Here is a 19280-nt window from a genome sequence, read left to right as displayed (position 1 = left end):
GCGTTAGGAGCAAAAGCAATGAGTCTTTCTGCAAGGAACAATATATTCTAAAATGAAATGGAGATCTTTTTTAGAGGTTAAAAACTCATTCAATTTTATGTCTTAGAGGGCTTATACTGAGTTCAATATTGTATAACTGTATTAATTCAACTGTGAACCTAGAAACTTGCATCCACTTGTGAAAGAGATGTAGTTACTGAATATGGAGTGTGTTACTGAATGTTAAATCTGTAGTGAAAAGCTTCTAATCATGTATTAAAAATTTAAAAATGTATAATGATTAAAAAAAATAATTCTTCAAAGCATAAAAATTTGCTCCTTAATAATTAGTAGATGTGAAAAACATTTCATTGAAATCTACCTGATGGCTTTATATCCATGCTCAGATATCAAGGAGCTCAGAAAGTAACTGACTGTGTCTAGTAATAATCTGATATATAGAGATTAGAAACGCATGTGCAAACATCTTAATGTCAGCTGCATTAAAAATGAAGGTTTCTGCATGAAACTCTGTATTTTAATAATGAAATGGAGATCTTTTTTAAAGGTTAAAACCTCATTTAATTTTATGTCTTATAGGGTTTATACTGAGTACAATGTTGTATAACTGTAATAATTCAACTGTAAACGTTAAAATGTACAGCCAATTTTGTAAGAGATGCAGCCTAGCTCAGAAAATTGCTTTTGAATTTGTCAATGCTGATGTAATGCAATGCTTCTTCTAAGTATGTGGTTATTAAATAATTTTTTTAAAGTCACAGACCCATGTTAATTGGGAATTTACCTGGCTGTTTTCCTCAGACCCCTGTTGAAGTGTGGAGTGCCTTCTGGGCAGCAGGGGAAGGGCACAGTGTAGACAGGGAGAAGACAAGCTTTTAGGAATGACACCTTCCCTTCTATGGGAAAAGGGGGATGTTGTTGCTACAAATTCTGAGTCCCTTGTAATTTCACCTGATTCTTAGACACGCTATGTCTTAACATATGTCCTTCTGGGAGCCAAGTTTCCCAGAGAGACAAAACTCTGTGTGCTCTACTTCCTGGTTTGTGCTTTTCCCTTGGATTTTGGCCAGGTGGTTATTTCAACCAATCAGCCCTTTGGGGGCTTTAAAGAACTATCTTTAAAATATTATGATTGAAGCTTGGCATGGAGACACATACCTTTAATTCCAGCACTCAGAAAGTAAATATGAGTTTGAGGTCAGCCATGGTTACGCAGTGAGACCGTGTCTTTAAATACATACATATATGATATATATATCACATATTATATTAATATATATAAATTACATATATATAATTTCCTACTTTCATTGGTGGTGGGTTGGTAAAATATAACATTGTCACTGTTACTGAAGTCCTCAATATTCTGTTTTCACAATTCTTTTTTTGCAGCCAAGGGAGCAGTCAGTGGAGGCTTCCAGAACCTTGAAAACTTGGATCTTTCACTGTGTCACAAAATTACAGAGGAAGGGTACAAAAATTTCTTTCAAGCCCTGGACAACCTGCCAAACTTGCAAGAGCTGAACATTAGCAGGCATCTCCCAGAATGTATGAAAGTTCAGGCCGCCACTGTCAAGGCCCTGAGTCAGTGTGTGTTGCGACTGCCAAGGCTCAATAGTCTGAAAATGTTAAGTTGGCTCCTGGATGAAGAGGACATGAAGCTTCTTAATGCTGTGAAAGAAAGACATCCTCAGTCTAAACGCTTCATTATTTTCTGGAAATGGGTCCTGCCGTTCTCTCCAGTCATTCAGAAATAAAAGATGCAGCTGAGGACTACAGAATCAAGAAATGTTTGTCAATGGTTCCAAAAGCTTGATTTTCAAAACATTTTACTCTAACCAGGCACAGTGGCACAAACCTGTATTCCCAGCACTTAGGAGACTGAGCCAGGAAGATCAAGAAGTTGAGACCAGCCTAGGTTACATAGCAAGACCCTGTTTCAAAAACAAATGTCAAAACTTACACAAGAATAATCCTAAACTATATAAGAATCATAACTGTTTTATATGTATGAGTGCTGTGCTTACATGTATGTAGGGGTACTCATATCATGCAATGCCCATGGAAGCCAGAAGAGAGCATTGGATCCCCTGGAACTGAAGTTAGGGACTGTTGTTAGCTGCCATGTGGATGCTGGGAACTGAACCTAGGTTCTTTGCAAGAGCAGCCAGTGCTCTTAGCTGCTGAGCATCTCTCTCCAGTCCCCAGAATCATAATTTTTAAAAGCCTGTGTGTCCATCGCTGACCTTAAGAGTTTTCATGCGCAGTACCTTGGCAGTCTTGTATGATCCTCTTGTCTAAAGACTGCCGCTTCAATAAAGTTCATACAGTGAACCCCTCTGTTACCAAGGTCATCAGGGAGGGGCTGGAGAAAGGAACAGGGCTCTATGTAAAAGCCACAGCACAAAACAAGTATTTGATTTAGATAAGTAACAACCAGTTTAAGGACCGAATCAGTTTTGCACATGATAAAACTAGAGCTGCCTTAACTAGAGGACGATGATGACCTTTTCCAAAAGATACTTTTTTTTTTATATGTGAATGAGTGTATTACCTACATGTAGGTAGGTTCACCCTTGTTGTGCAATGCCCATGGAGGTCAGAAGAGCATTGGATCCCCTTGAACTGGGGTTAGAGGTGGTTGTTAGCTGCCATATGAGTGCTGTGAATCAAACCCAGGCCCTCTGCAAAAGCTGTCAGTGCTCTTAACTGTGAAGTCACCTCTCCAGCCCCTAGAAGATACTCTTTAGTCTTTTAGGTCCTTGTATCAGTAGCCTTGGTATAGCAGAGCTTGCTTACATCATCTCATAATCATTGTAAATGTAAGGAAGAAACTGGTTTACAGAAAACTGCTTTTGTTCTGGAGGCTTTTGAGTGTTCCACATTTAATGGTCTTAGGAATCTGCTCTAATAAGGATTTCAGGGTATATTAACTTGATTATGATAATCATATATTGTTTTATTATATAGAAGCATTACTGTCCTAGTTTGTTTCTCCATTGCTGTGACAAAATACTCTGACCAATACCAACTTGGGAAGGAAAGAGTTTACCTTACATCTCCCAGGTCACAGTTCCTCAGGGAGCCCAAGGTAGGGACTCAGGGAAGGAACCTGGAGGCAGGATCTGGAGCACAGGCCATGGAGGAATGCTGCTTACTGGCTTGCTCCCCTGGCCCCTGCTCAGCCTGCTTTCTTATGCAACACAGGCCCACCTGCCCAGGGGTGGCACCACCCACAGTGGGCTGGGCCCTCCCACATCTCTCAACAATCAAGAAGATGCCCCACACACATGGCCACAGGCCAGTCCAGTGGAGACAGTTCCCCAGTTGAGGCTCCCTCAACCCAGGTGTGTCAAGTTGACGCTAAAGCTGTCCAGCACAATTACCTATGCACCTGTGTTGCTATACCTCAAATATGTTTGCTTTTATTTGTCAGTTATAACAATAAAAAATGCTAGCTTTGGTTTCTCTGGGAAGTGCATGGAAGGCTTTCTTGCTTTTCATTCTCTTCTTTCTGTACTATTTTTTTTTGTTTTATAATGTCCTGTTATTTTTATATTTAAAATAAGAATTAAAGCTTGGGGTTTAGCTCAAAGATAAGTGTCTATTTAGGATTCATAAGGCCCTAGACTCAATACCAGTTCTGCCAAATATATATATATATGAAAATAAATATTTAAATTGAATAAGTTAAATAAATTAAAAAATAAAAATAGCTTAGCATTAAAACATAAACACAGCCTACCTCTCAAGGCTCAGATATTTTTGTTTATCTGATTTGATATGTAATGAGAAAGGTATTAAGTATTATACGGAGTCCAGTGAGAAGACAGAAACCATGGGGAAGTTTACCACTGGGACATTGGAGGACAACTTAATACTGTCATTTGCCTTAACCCAGGACTAAATTAACAGGGACTGGTTAAGTAAGGAACATAGAGAACTCTGACCAAACACAGGTGTTCACCTTAGGCTAAGGAACCCTGAGATTTTAATCAACACCATGCATGGTTTGTGAGGGCTGTGGAGCTGCAGTCTCAGAGCTGCTGAGCTCCAGATATTATACTGCAAATGGCCTCTGAGTGCTGTGGGCTCTGCCATTGTGTGATCTGAAGGTGCCTGTGGCTGGAACTGGTGCTGCAGGGATCTGCCTCCCTCTCCAGAAGCCCTGGCTCCTTCTGTGTCTCAGCATCGCCCTCTACCGACCAAGCTGTGCACTGAACTTGCTGACAGGGAGAGGTATTCTGAGCTGGAAGCAATGACTGCAGAACAGAGGGTGAAGACTGAATTTGGGCCCGAGAGGCAACAAGTTGATAACTGGCATAACTCACTAGATCTAGTGGTACAGATGGAAAAGAATCTAGGTTAGCTGAGCCAGGCGGCGCACATCTGTAAACCCTGATACTCAGGAGGTTGAGGCAGGAGAATCACAAATCCCAGAACACTGTAGCAAGAATGCCTAAAAATATTTAGAAAGCTGAGGATGGGGGCTGGAGAGATGGCTCAGCAGTTAAGAGCACTGGCTTCTCTTGCAGAGGACCTGGGTTCGATTCCCAGAACCTACATAATGGCTAACTCCAGTTCCAGTTCTGACCACCGCGGGCATTGCACGTGGGCATTGCACTGTGGGCATTGGGTACACTTACATAAATGCATACACTCAGACACATAAAATAAAAAACATTATATATAAATATATATATATAAAGCTAAGGACATTACTCAGTGATGGAGCACTGGTCCAGCTTTTTCAAGGCCCTGAAGGCGATCCCTAGCTTAGAAAAAAAGGGGCAGAGGCAGTTTCTAACAGTTCAGGGATCCTGGTTTAGTCCCAGTACTTCAGAAGAAAAGGGAAAAACTAAATTTCTGTCTGGCCTTTCTGATCATATGCCAAATCCAACTTCCTGAAACCTTTCATGGCGCCCTCACGGGCAGAACCCCCTCAATCTTCAGCTGCATTTCTGAACACTCCCTGCACCTTCTTACAAGAGTTCCTTCATTTTCAAGCATTTTTTTCCTCTTTACTATGACCCACTGAAGGAAATAAATTTTGTTTCAAAACAGTCTATAGACATGGACAACAGCTAATACAAGTTAACATTACAAAATAACTATACTGTAAGTTCAAGGCCAGCCAGGTCTACACAGTGAGTTCCAGGCCAGCTGGGGCTGCAGGGTGACCCTGTCTCAAAAAGACCAAAACAAAAAAAACCAAAACCTATAATCTCATGAAAAACAGCTGTCAAATATTTTTTTGTTCAAATGATTTCATTAAGATTCAAATATAACAGAAATCCAGAAAACAAATTTCCCTGAAAGAGTTCTGTGTGTGCACGGAGAATGTTCCTGCCCCATCCTCTCCAGGCTTCTATCTCCTCTACTCCACAAAAAGAGCTTTGTGAGCATCACTGGTTACCTCCACTTCAGTTGTCAGTGCACTCTTCTCAGTCTTCATCTCACTGGTTCTGTTAGCAGCATCTGAGCTGCTGGTTACTCTGAAGCTCATCACTCTCCTCCTTAGAACACTGTCCTCACCCAGCTCCAGGGCGTACACGCCCCACCCCACCCCAACCCCGTTTCCTCCTCACAAAGCTCCAGCTCAGTCCCTCTGCTGTTTCTCCGATCTCATCTCTAACCATTGGGAGGATCCGAGTTGTCCTGACACTGTCTCTATGTAAGTGTACATCCTGGATCACCTCATCCAGTTGAATGGCTTTAAATTCCACATCTACACTACCTCCTTCATTCCCAACTGCAGCCAAGACCCAGACCTGAACCTACTCATGCCCAATTCCTCTAAAGGGCATTGCAAATGTCACATCTACAAAACCTCACTCTTAACCTTCCCCTCCACAAAAGTACTAGGTAGGAATGACTTATAAAATCCATCTGGACTAATGATTTTAATTAACCTTGCAACCAAAAAGTCATTGCAAACACTCATAGAACCGTGTGCTCTTGTGATCTCAGTACCTGACCTTGCTCCACTCAAGATAGTGGATAAATGTGGGTATCCTTGAGAATTAAAGTGCTGAAAGGCAGCACATCTTCACCGAAAACAATGAAGATTGCCATTATGTGTCTGAGATGCTTTACACCTAGGGATAAAGGACAAGATTGACTGGTAAGAGTGGATCCAAGCTTGTAGTTCTCCAAAACTGATGCTGGAGAAATGGTTTTGAAATCATGGGTGAGGCCAGGCTCAACAGCACAGTTCCAGGAGACATCTGGAGGAACAGGTATACTCAGTTCAAACCCACTCTTAATTTGAGTCAGGCTCTTAATTCAGGTATAACTGTAATGCTGGCATGGTTATGCCACATTTCTCATGAAATACTCACTTTGTTCTGTTTCTCAGTGAAACCCTTAGTTAACCTTGTCTTTTATATTCCATGATTCCTCTTGCAAATACAGCCACTCCTGCCTGGTTAGCCTGCTTCGTTCCTTGAAGCATAGCGTCAGCAGGCTCTTCCTGGAAGCTAATCATGCTCTACTGCCTCACAATCCTCCACTGGACTCCCAGCTCACAGTAAAAGCTATCGACTTCAAGTGGCTACCTCCTCTTCCCCCCTGTAGTCTCTCCTTCCTCTCATTCTGGCCACAGTGGCCTCCTTGTTCCACAAATATTCTTGTCCAAGGGCCTTTGCAGTTGCCCTTTCCTTTTCCCCATTAGTTCTCCCTTGCTATGGTTTGGAAATGATTTGAGTGTTTCTGAGAAGTTGATGAGCTAAAACCAATCCCCACTGTAAGAAACTAGGAGTGGGGAGCTAATTCACTGTATTAATAGAGGTGGGATCTCTAGAAGGCAATTAAGGTAAGTCATCAAGGTGATGCTCCCATTGAATGCTGGTGGCTTCTTTAGACCAAGAAGGGCACACACGCACACCACATACACACACACACACACACACCCAAACCACACTCTTTGTTTCTTGCAATGTTATGCCTGGCTCATCAACAGTTTGCCAGCAAGGCTATCAGTACAGTCCCTCAACCTGACCCCCAGAACTGTGAGCCAAAAATCTTTGGAATGCATCCAAAATAAACCATTTTCTATTTTGACTGTACAGGTGTCCATGTCCATGTGCACGGAGGCCAGAGGTCAGCTTGATTCCTGATACTACTTCAGCTAGTTTTTCCTCTCCAGCCTTAGATTATCACTTTGTTCTACCTCCAGAAATCACTCTTTACCCAAGTAAGCCTGAGTAGTTTTCTCCCTGTATCTTTAAACAGACTCAATTTCACTGTATATTCCAGAGAAAACTTAGAGCCAGTTTCAAAAAAGGATTTTTATTTATATTTAAAGGCATTAATAAAAACCTTGAGATATGAAGAAAGTTACAATTTCACAATTGTGCTCCATCACAATTTTGGCAGGTTGACCTCTATGCATTTGTATTTCCACCGTTCAGTTCTTCAAACTGATTATGCACTAAACACACTTCGTCTATTTAGGCAAGGAGCCCATGGAATGGGAAAACTCCGATGACGAGGTCACTCAACCAAGTGTCTGTGAAGATGATGATGAAACTTCTGTTCCTATTAGCCAGGACACCAACACACCATCTCCTTGGGAGAGAGCTGAACAGGAATTTGAAATAAAAGTATAGATGGTTATAGAATATAAAACCATAAAGAAAGAGGAAAACATAGAGCAAGAGGCTTGCCACGGTAAATAAAACTAGGATACAAATAAGAAAATATTGTTCTTTTTTTTTTTTTAAACATTTTGTGTATGTGTGTATGAATGTGCAAGTGCCAGGGCCCACATGTGGAAGTCAGAGAAAAACTAGTAAGAGTTGGCTCTCTCTTTCCACCATACAGGTCCCAGGAATTGAATTCAGATCACCAGGCTTGTTGACATGTGCCTGTACCCTCTGGACCATCTTTGATACCCCCCAAATCATGTTTTTATACAAAGTGCAATTTAAAACACAATATAACATAAAGTTATTATAAAAATGTAAATACAATATAATACTAATTTTAAAAATATTAAGGCTGTGCATGGTGGCAACTTTAATCCTAGCATTTGGGAGGCAGAGGCAGGCAGATCTCTGGGAGACTGAAGCCAGGCTGGTCTATATAGTGAGTTCCAGACCAGCTGGGGAAACAGAGACCCTGTCTCAATGAACCATAAATAAATAAATAAATAAATAAATAAATAAATAACTTTTAAGAGATATTTGTATTTGGTCTGTCCTATTTAAAACATATTACAAAACAATTATCAAAATCATGTGTTAAAATTTTTATTAAAAATTAGTGACAGCCAGGCATGGTGTTGCACACCTTTAATCCCAGGAGGCAGAGGCAGGTAGATCTCTCTAAGATCCAGGTCAGCCTGGTCTACATAGAGAGTTCCAGGCCAGCTGGGGCGCTACAGGGAGACCTTGCCTCAAAAAAGACCAAAAATAAAATAAAATAAAATTAGTGACTACAATAGTATAGGCATTTCTTCACAATATAATATAAAACCAGAAATTAAATCTAATCACTTGGGAATTATACTGCTAAACATTTCTAGAGTTGAATACAAACTCAAAATTTTGGGGTCTCTAGAAAATCACAGTAAGAACTCAAGGTAATGCAAACTACATAAGATAACTATAGCACTACTCAGAAAAATCTGTAGTCCTAAAATATCCATTTTAATGAATAAAGGGCCACAGTCCAGTGTGGTATCTCTCATGTCTATAATCCTAGGACTTGGGAGGCCTCAAGTTCATGGACAATCTGAGCTACAGAGACCCTTTCTCAAAACCAAATAGGACCAGTGAGATGCCTCAGGGGTTAAAGGTACTTTCCTTGGCCCAACAACCTAAATTCAGTCCCCAGGACCCATACGGTGGAAGAATTGTACAGATGTGCCCAGGACATGCACACACTCATACACATACACACACACACACACACACACACACACAGGTTTTATACACACACACACACACAGAGCAAACCACCCCCCCCAAAAAAACAAACAAAACAGAACAAGAAAAATTACCCCAAAGACAAATAGGCATTAAAGAAGTACTCTTAAGTTAGAAAGTAGAATAGAAAATAACTTCCAACAGGCCATCAAAGTCTGTACCCAGTTTAGTTTTAGAAGTTTTCTGTTTTGTTTTGTTTTCTATAAGCAGCCCAAACAACTTGTATTTACAAGTAGAGGTTTACCAAAAACACAGAGCCAACTTATTATTCAAATCAAATATCCTACTGTTGAGAGATTACAATGTCCAGACACTGTTATAAAATAAAATATAGCTGTTTGGTAGTTTTATTAGCCTTTATCTTAAAATATTTTGTTATATCATCTCAGTGTTTATTTCATTTCTTTGAGTTTTGGTTTCTAGGGGATTTTTGCTTTTCCTTTCTAGAATTTATTCTAAGTCACTGCTGCAGGCCAGCTTGGGCTGTAGAGAAGGACTCTTTCCTACTCCTTGCCCCTCCCCCACCCCACACCACAAAAAAGAAAAGAAAAATCAGAAGCAGCAGAAAAGCCCATTCTAATGGGTATTTGTAACCATAGATTCTGCTGTTACCACAGAACAAGGAAGACAGCTGCCATCCATATTTCCAAAATTGTGAGCCACTAAAGTTTAAAAACCAAGGCATCTTAACAAAAAGTGAGCACATGAAGAATGAAACTTAATAAACGAGAACATGTGCATTTGAAACCTGGAGTCAGCATTTGTAGGGTAAATATGTCCCAGGTTCATGTACAAGAGCTTAGAACAGTGACACTTAAAAGACCATCACATTCAGAATGGACTACAAATGTGAGTGTTCTATGTTTGAATTCTCATTAGAATTACTAAGAAAGTTGTTTTTTTACTGTCCCTTTATTCTTCTCTAAGATGCTTATGATTTGAAGAATACTGTCTCTTCCCGTTCTTTAAGGTGCCTAAGTTCTGTACAATTGCCACTAACACTGAATCAGTGCATCACTGAACCACTGCTCCTATGGGAGACACAAGTAGCTTTCTAGATGCCTCTGGTCACTCTTTCATCAACTCAACCACACATCATCTTGTTTTACAGGTGTTTTGTTTGAAAATACATTATCTAGGCTAGCAAGATGGTTCAGCAGTTAAGAGCACTTGCTGCTCTTGCAGGGGACTCAGGTTCAATTCCCAGCAACCACATGGTGACTCACAAATACCTATAACTCCCACTCCAGGAGATCTGACATCCTCTCTGCCTCTAAGGGTACTGCACACATATGGGGCACAGACATATACGCAGGCAAAATACTCAGATACATAAAGAAATAAATCTTAAAAAAAATAACAAAACCCCTATATATGGGGGGAGAGAGAGAGAGAGAGAGAGAGAGAGAGAGAGAAAGCCAGAGAGACAGCTAAGCAGATAAAGGAGCTCAGTGTCAAGCTTGACAACTTGAGTTCAATCTTAGAACCCACATGGAGGGACAAGTCAGCCAATTGCTACAAGTTTTCTCTCAATTCCACAAGCATGCTGTGTGAACACATACACACAACACACATAAATATATTAAGAAATATGTTTTCTAACAGCAATGTATCTCATGTTCAAACAAAGCTGATTTAATACACGTATTTTCTCTGTAGGGCACAGCGCAGCCTTCTTATCCTAAGGAACACTAGAGAGCACTTCAGCACAATGCTTGGGGGTATTTTAAGAAGCAAAACATGAAGCCATGAAAATGTGAAAAATGTGGTATTAAACTGCTTCTGAAAAAGACATTTGTTTACAGTGTCAAAACTAAAACAAGAAAATTGAAGTATTGTGCACACAGCTGGGAATGCCGCCCTGTGTTACTCAGACCACGCCCTTTCTGACTGATGCTGCAGGCAGATAAACTGTAGCAACTAGAAGCATTTGCAAGTACAGAATCCACAAATAATGATCTAATATTAACAATTAGAAGCAAAAATTATAAAAAACATAAACATATCTCACATGATGTGACTATATACAAAAAGAAATTATACAAACACAGCCAACAGTGCTGAATATCACAAGATAAATGCAAAGACCCTTAACTACAAAGAGGTAACCACTTTCTATTAGATTAAAAAAGATCCAAAAATCTGACTCTGGTCAAGTTAAGGAGAAACAGAAACTTTAAATTTTTAAAAATATAAAGTAGGGGCTGGAGAGATGGCTCAGTGGTTAAGAGCACTGACTGCTCTTGCAGAGGACCTGGTTTCGATTCCCAGCACCCATATGGTGGCTACGAACTGTCCTTGACTCCAGTTCCAGGGGAATCCGAAGCCCTCTTCTGACTTCCGCAGCACTGCACAACACGGGTGCACTCACATACATGCAGGCAATACATTCATACACATAAAATGAAAATCATAAAATATTTAAAAATAAATAAATGAACACAACCTCTACTGAGCAATTTGGCAAAAATGTATTAAAATTCTCAGTACATATTTTCTCTTCAACCCAGCAATTCTACTTCTACATATTGAAATGATGTTACAGGGCTGAAGATGGCTCAGCGGTTAAGAACACTGTTTTTTGTTTTGTTTTTTTTGCAGAAGATCTGAGTTCAAATCCCAGCACCCACATGGCAGCTAACAACTGTCCATAACTACAGTTTCAGGGGCTCCAACAGCCTCTGCTGTCTTCCGCAGGCATTGCATGACACAGGTGCACTTACCTACATGCAGGCAATACACACATACACATAAAAAATAAAATTAAAAAAAAAAAAGATGTTACTTATTTGTATTTTATGCGTATGAGTGTTTTGCCTGTGTGTATGTAAGTGTACCACATGCATGCAGTCCTTGTGGATGCCAGAAGAGGACATGGGATCCTCTAGAACTGGAGTTAAGGGTGGTTGTTAGCCACTGTGGAGGTGCTGAAAACCAAACCAGATTCTCTGAAAGAGCAGCCAGCGTTCTTAACCTCTGCGCCATCTCTACAGCCCCATTTTCAACTTTTTCATCGTGTAGCTGTAGTCATACTTCTACAAAAAACCACACATAGCAATACTGCATTAAACAGCATAGGATTTGAAAAAAACTAAATCTTTTCTTAGCTTATTTCACTTTCCCTTCTTTTTTCTCCCCAATCCTGGGACCTTGTACATGCTAGGCAAGTGCTCTAACCCTGAGTTATACTGAAACCTCAACCTAGGCTTTGGTCTGTAAGAACTCTATTAAGCACAGTATGTATTTCTGAAGTATGGTATATATTCCTCTATATAAAAACATCCAATTTAATTTTATGTCTTATAGAGTTTATAATGAGTAAAAGATTGTATAAGCATAACAATTCATCTGTAAACCTAAAAATGTACAGCCAATTTTGAAAGAGATGTACCCTAGCTCAGAAAAATGTTATTGAATAGGTTAATGCTGTTGTAATGAAATGCTTCTTCTAATTAAAAAAAAAAAAAAAAAAACATCCTGAGGCTGGGGAGATGGCCAACAGCTAAGAGCACTGGCTGCTCTTGCAGAGGACCTGGGTTTGAATCCAAGCACCCACATGGCAGCTAACAACTGTCCATAACTCCAGTTCCAGGGGATTTGATGCTCTCTATTATCCTCCTCGGGCACTGCACAGCATGGGTGTACTTACATACATGCAGGCATAACACTCATACACATAAAATAAAAGTAAATTTAAAAAACCAACAAAAACATCCTGACCTGGGCATGGTGTTGCATATATGTGATCCCAGCACTAAGAAGGCAGAAACAGGAGGGCCCTATCTCAAAAACAAAAGGGGGAAAAAATAGTAACACCTTGCAGTATTCTACAGTTTTATACACTGACATGGTCTGCTCTCAAGATATAAGGAAAAAAAGGCTAGCAGGATGGTTCAGCAGATAAAGGTGCTTGCCACAAAGCCTGGCAACCTGAATTTGAGCCCCAGGAAACAGACAGTGGAAGGCTAGAAGCATTCCAGCAAGTCATCCTCAGACCTCTACAGGTATGCTACGGCACATGTGCCTCATATACACACACATACATGTAACAAAAATTTTAAGATATAAGGAAAAAGCACTTACCTATTAAAGAACACTGTTCTGAGTTACCTATACAATTTAAAAAATTAAAGTTTAAAGGAAAAAATATATCACATTTATTTTATTTACATTTTGTTTTAATTCATAATAAATGAACATGGGGCAAAACTTATAAAAACACAATGAGTACACTGTAAAGTCTCTCAGATTACAGCATCTTCTAGTGCCTCTACAGAGGTCAACTGAGTAATGCCCTGAGAGGATAAATACCTACATACATGCTTATACAATGGCAGGGGAGAAAATATACAGTTCTGCACCTTTTTTCATTGAAATAAACAATCTTCCTCTGTAAACCAAGTAGGCCTTGAACTTGCCATCTTTCTGTCTCAGCTCCAAGCATCCAAGATTACAGTCCTCTATACCACCCATCCAAACATTTTGTTGTTGTTTTATTTAAAACCGGTCTCTCACTAGGTAGCCCTGGCTGGCCCGGGGCTCACTATGTGAAATTGAGGTCAGTCTGGTCTCCATAGCCTGTTCCAGGCCAGCTGGGGATACAAGGGATACCCTGTCTCAAAAAGATCTAATAATAATAATAATAATAATAATAATAATAACAAATAAAATATTTTTTAAAACATTTGTTTTCCACAAACTGTAAAACTTATACAAAGATTTTAAAAGTTTTTATAATGATAGCAGACTTACTCCTTAATTTATATGTGAGGACTTTCCTTCTTTTTTGTTTTGTCTGAAACCCTGTAAGGAAAGCAAATAAAAAGTTAAAATAATAAGGTACACACTTGGCAAACATGTTAATAAACATTTCAAGGCAAGTCCAAGACCACACCTGTAATCCCAGTCCTGGCAAAGGGCAGGCAGAGAATCAGGAGGTCAAGATCATCCTATAGACAGGGAGTCTGAGGCCAGTCTGGGCTATATAAAACCCTGTCTCAAGCCAGGGATGCTGGTGCACACCTTAAATCACTGCATTGAGGAGGCAGAGGTGGGTGGACCTCTGTGAGTTTAGGGACAGCCAGATCTGCACAGCAAGTTCCAGGATAACCTAGGCTACAAAGTGACATCCTGTCTCAAAACAACAAACAAACAAAAACAAGCAAACCAACCACCTTTTACCTAGTATCTAAAATAACCATGGACTGAGAGTGTAGCTTAGTGGTAGAGAATTTGCCTAACCTATACAAAGTCCTGGGGTTTGATCTTCAGCACTACAAAAACCAATTAAATAAATTTTTAATCACATGGGGCTGAAGCAGAACACTTGCCTAGCATGTGCAAGAACTTGGGTTTAAAAACCAAGCAACAAGTCATAGAGTTACTAAGAAAATATAAGAGAATTCTTACCATATAATAGCCAGTATGGTAGCCACTCATGTACCAGGAGATCAACATGCTTCCCAGAGCACCAGTATCATCCAAAGAATCTGGAGATATGGGGGGTGGTGGAGGGATTATCTAGAAATGGAAAAGTTTTTTTTTTAAATCCTATGAATTCTATAGTTTTTTTTTTTTTGAAAATCCTGTGAATTCTACAATTAGAATCCAATGAATTCTAATTGTACCTTTTCCTACATGAGATGCCTTCTATTTAAATTATTTTTAATCTAACACTTGAAGAAAGCCAACCATAACAATAAAAAACCCACAAATTAAATTTAACAAAGATAAAAAAGAAGTGTCATAAAAAATTAAATAGTATCATTAGCTTATTTTTGTCCCATTATGAAGCTATGCATAAAAGACAAAATGTAAAACCTTAGTTTTTTCTCAAACATACAAACCACCACTACCCACACAGCATTATCAAAGGCCACTGTAAGTATAAGTAAAGGTTTGGAGTAGAACATCTGCCCTCTATCCATCTATCCTCTATCTATACCTCAATAAACAGCCTGACTATTAACTTTACTTAGAAGAGTGGACCTGAACTCACAGGTCACCTGTTCCTCCAGATGTCTCCTGGAACTGTGCTGTTGAGCCAGGCCTCACCTATAACTTTATTCAAAATCATTTCTCCAGCATCAATTTTGGGGAACTACAAGCTTGGATCCACCCTTATCAGGCAATCTTGCCCTTTCATCAACAGGCCTAAAGCATCTCAGACACACATTGTCAAGCACTCTCAATCTTCATTTTTTTTTGCTGCCCTTCAGCATTTTGATCTGTTAATTCTCAAGCATACCCACAGTTATTCACTACCTTAGGTGGAGCAGCAAATTAAGTCAGGTGCCCGGGTCACAAGAGCATATGACTCAGTGAGTTTGTCTGCAGTGGCTTTTTGGTTGCAAGGCTCATTAAAAGTCATTAGTCCAGGGGCATTGTACCTACCTACATACAGGTAATAATTCACTCATGCACATAAAATAATAAAAATTTTTTTTTAAAAAGTCATTAATCCAGTCAGGTGCAGTGGCACATGCCTTTAATCCCAGCACTCGGGAGGCAGGTGGGTCTCTGTGAATTCAAGGCCAGCCTGGTCTACATAGTGAGTTCTAGGTCAGTTGGGAATACAGGGAGACCCTGTCTCAAAAAGTAAAAAAAAAAAGTCATTAATCCAGATTCTGTCCATTTTTTAAGTTATTCCTATACCACACAAATACAAAGTCTGCTTAAAAGTATCTTTTTCACTGTTAATGCCATAAAAACCTATCATTAGACATCTACTATGACAAAAAATTAAAAAGTGAAACAAAACAAAACAAAAAATCTACCATTAGAAATTACATGATCAGGTCATGTGTAGTGGTACACACCTTTAATCCCAGCACTTGAGAGGCAGAAGCAGGAGGATCTCTGTGAGATAAGAACCAGCCTGGTCTACGTAGCAAGTTCTAGGCTAGCTGGGGTTATAGGAAGACCCCTGTCATCATAAAGAAAAAGGAAAAAAAAAAAAAAAAAGAAAACTACATGATCAAAAGCTAACATCTAAGTATTCCAGGATGGTAAAACATTAATTCTGTATGTATGGTGAGGTTTGGTTCTTTCTAACAGAAACTGCCACGTCAGACATTAGATACCAACCTCTGCCAGGAAAGAAGCAAGCCAGACAACACTCACAAGATGGGGCTGCAAGAGTACTCTATCTAGGTAAAAAAAAAAAAGCCTTCAAAACAAAAACACTGAGGTTTAGTTTATTTACCCAGTAGAACCTGACCCTGGGGATGGCCTAAGGAGGTATGTTCCAATTCCGTATGTTCTACAAAATTCCAAACTACATATGAAAGCAGTTTAATCTGAACTCATTTGTACTTACTGGAGGTCCTGAAGGGAATGGAGGTACCCAGCATGACAAGAAAGGGGGCGGCGGAGGTGGTGGTGGTGGTGGGCCGCTGAATCTTAAACCTGGCTAAAAAGAATATTTTAAAGGAAAGTTAGTATTTCAGGAAAGTTCCCTCCTGCACTGAAAGGAAGAGGATTCAAAATCAAAACAATGAAAATAGGAGCTGCAGAGATAGCTCAGTGGTTAAGACTGAGTTCCAGGCTCTTACAGAAGACCCAAGTTTAGTTCCCAGGACCCGTAACAGACAGCTCATAACCAACTGTAACTCCAGCTCTAGGGGCTCTGACACCTTCTTCTAGCCTCCATGGACACCTGCATATACATAAATATACTTACACCATAGACATACACATATATACATAATTAAAAATAAATAAAAATCGTTAAAAAATCCATCAATAAAAATAATTATCCTGGTATTGGATAAGCCTGAGATCTTAGAAGACAGCCTGAGAGGGTGGGTTCTGACCTCCATCTGTGCAGCAGCTGGGATCTCAGCAAACCCCCAGAAACCCCTGTTCCGGCCTCCCTCTGGCATAGGGGCAGAGAACTCAGGGAACTGACTGAGAGAGCTTGGATCCTGCCTCCACATGGTAGTGAGCTTCCCCTAATTGCGCCATACCCAACCCCGCAACAGGGATTCCTTGCGTAGGGTCCCTCCCAAGGCCCCGGGGCAGATCTGGCTTTGGTAGGATAAGGTTGAGATCTTAGCAGACAGCCTGAAAAGGGTGGGTTTCGACCTCCATCTGTGTAGCGGCTGGGATCTCAGCAGACCACTACAGAGTGCCTGCTCCGGCCTCCCTCTGGCATAGGGGCTGAGAACTCAGCAGACCAACTGAGAGTCCCAAAATCAGCACCCCCTTAGGAAACTTCCCAAATTTTGTTCTGAGTTCCCGCTAGTAGGGGACAAACCTTAGAAGAAAGCCTGAATACACCTGACTGGAACCTGACTTGGGCTTCTGTGGGTGCTCCTGAGTAGCGATCTGAAGTCATCAGTTCCCTCCAAAATAAACCTGAGAGAACCTGAAACCTGGACCAACCAGCTTTATATAACCAATAAGAAAAGGACCAAGGCACACCGATAATACAAACAGAAGCATACTTCAACTTAATTCTCATATCAGAATCAAAAACAACAAAAGAAATTCAATGCCAAAATCACAATAAAATAATAATAAAATGGAAAGCCAAAACACTATGTCCCCACCAAACTCTATGAATCTTGTAGAAGACTTCTACAAGGAGAACCCCCTAGAGATAACCTAGCACACAGAATTTAAAAGAACAATCATAAACATGATCAAGGAATTCAACAAATTTAAAGAACACACAAACAAACAAATCAAAAAACTAAAAGAAGATAGGGATAAACTTCTGAGTGAATTCACAAAAGAGACAGAACCACTGAAGAAGACTCAGATAGAAATGAAGAAGGAAGTGAAAAACTCATTAAGCCAACTTGAAATAACAGGGGAAGCCTCACCGCTAGAATGAATGAAATGGAAAACAGCGTATCATCAACACGGGAAGAGAAAGTTGAAGAATTGGACCACTCAAGCAAAGACTATGAAAAATTAAAAAAAAAAAAACATAGGAATGGAATATGCAAGAGATGTGGGACACCATGAAAAGACCAAATCTACATATCATAGCCATAAAGAAAGGAGAAGAATTTCAGGTTAATGGTATTGATCATTCTGTACATTAAATGTACAGAACAAAGAGAGAATACTGAAAGCAGCAAAAGAAAAACAACAAGTCACATATAAAGGAAAGCCCATCAGAATTACAGCTGACTTTTCAATACAAACTATGAAAGCCAGAAGAGCCTAGACCAAGGTATTTCAAGTTCTAAATGACAACAGATGCCGACCCAGAAGACTTTACCCAGCAAAAATGTCTATTATAGTTGAGGGGGAAAAGAAAAAGCTTCCATGACAGAAAGAGCCTGAAAGAATACATGTCCATGAAACCAGCCCTTCAAAGAATACTTGAAGCAATACAAAGAGAGGTGAAAGGAGCAGCTATACCCCAGGGGCAATGAAAGAAAATAAAGATATCACTGAGGAAACACAAAATTAGACAAAGAACACAAACAGCAATGGCAACCAATACACATCTTTCAATTAATAACCTTAAATATCAATGGACTGAACTCCCCAGTCAAAAGACACAGGTTAAGTGAATGGATAAAGAAATGAAATCCATCTTTTTGCTGTCTGCAAGAAACCCATCTCACCTTTAAGGACAGGTACTATCTTAAGGTGAAAGGATAAAAAAGAATATTCCAAGCAAATGGCACTAAGAAACAAGCAGGGGCTGCAATTCTACTATCTGACAAAATAGACTTCAAAGTAAAACTAATCAGAAATCAGAAGAGATAAGGAGGGTCACTTCATTCTGATCAAAGGAGCAGTTAACCAAGAAGATATTACAATACTGAACAAATATGCACCAAACTCTAGTGCACCCAAATTCATAAAATCAACACTACAGGACTTTAAGACACAGATTAACCGCAGCTCCAAAATAGTAAGGGACTTCAATACCCCACTGTCTCCATTAGACAGGTCAACTGGACAAAGAATAAACAGAGAGATGTCTGAATTAAACAATACCATATATCAAATGGACCTAAGAGACATCTTTCAAATAGTCCATCCAAGCACCAAAGAATACACTCTTTCTACTCAGCACCCGATGGAACTTTTTCAAAAACTGACCACAAACTGGGCCACAAAAAAAACCTCAACAAATACAAAAAAAATTGAAATAATTCCATGCATTCTATCGGACCTCAATGCAATAAAGCTCAAAATCAACACTGGAGGAAGCCCTAGTCACTACACAAACTCATGGCAATTAAACAACACTCGTAAACGAGTGGGTCAAAGGAGAAACTAAAAGAAATAAAAGAATTCCTGCAACTCAACAAAAAGGACAATGCAAAACAACAAAACCTCTGGGACACTTTAAAAGCAGTCCTAAGAGGGAAGTTTATACTT

The 19280-nt window shown here is 39.8% G+C and overlaps 2 protein-coding genes across 3 annotated transcripts in view; one reads left to right on the top strand and one right to left on the bottom strand.

The window, feature by feature from the left end:
- Positions 1-1881, top strand: part of Naip (NLR family apoptosis inhibitory protein) — a 63467-nt gene extending 61586 nt beyond the window's left edge. Inside the window, exon 16 of the mRNA XM_008838486.2 lies at positions 1393-1881. Within this exon, the coding sequence (XP_008836708.1) occupies positions 1393-1757 (365 nt within the window). The 3' untranslated portion in view covers positions 1758-1881. The remainder of the gene's footprint in view (positions 1-1392) is intronic.
- Positions 1882-7274: 5393 nt separating this feature from the next.
- The window catches only part of Smn1 (survival of motor neuron 1, telomeric), a 22100-nt gene continuing 10094 nt past the window's right edge, over positions 7275-19280 (bottom strand). For both annotated transcript variants that reach the window (XM_029566149.1, XM_008838485.3), the window contains 5 exons: positions 16249-16341; positions 14340-14450; positions 13683-13733; positions 13014-13040; positions 7275-7581 (listed from right to left, as the gene is read on the bottom strand). In XM_029566149.1, coding sequence (XP_029422009.1) covers positions 13686-13733; positions 14340-14450; positions 16249-16341 — 252 coding nt within the window. In that variant the 3' untranslated portion in view covers positions 7275-7581; positions 13014-13040; positions 13683-13685. The remainder of the gene's footprint in view (positions 7582-13013; positions 13041-13682; positions 13734-14339; positions 14451-16248; positions 16342-19280) is intronic.

The sequence above is a fragment of the Nannospalax galili genome, unplaced genomic scaffold (assembly GCF_000622305.1).
Source record: "Nannospalax galili isolate Female #2095 unplaced genomic scaffold, S.galili_v1.0 scaffold898, whole genome shotgun sequence".
NCBI lineage: Eukaryota > Metazoa > Chordata > Mammalia > Rodentia > Spalacidae > Nannospalax > Nannospalax galili.
Note: the sequence above shows the minus strand (reverse complement) of the source record. Positions and strands in the feature narration are given on the sequence as shown.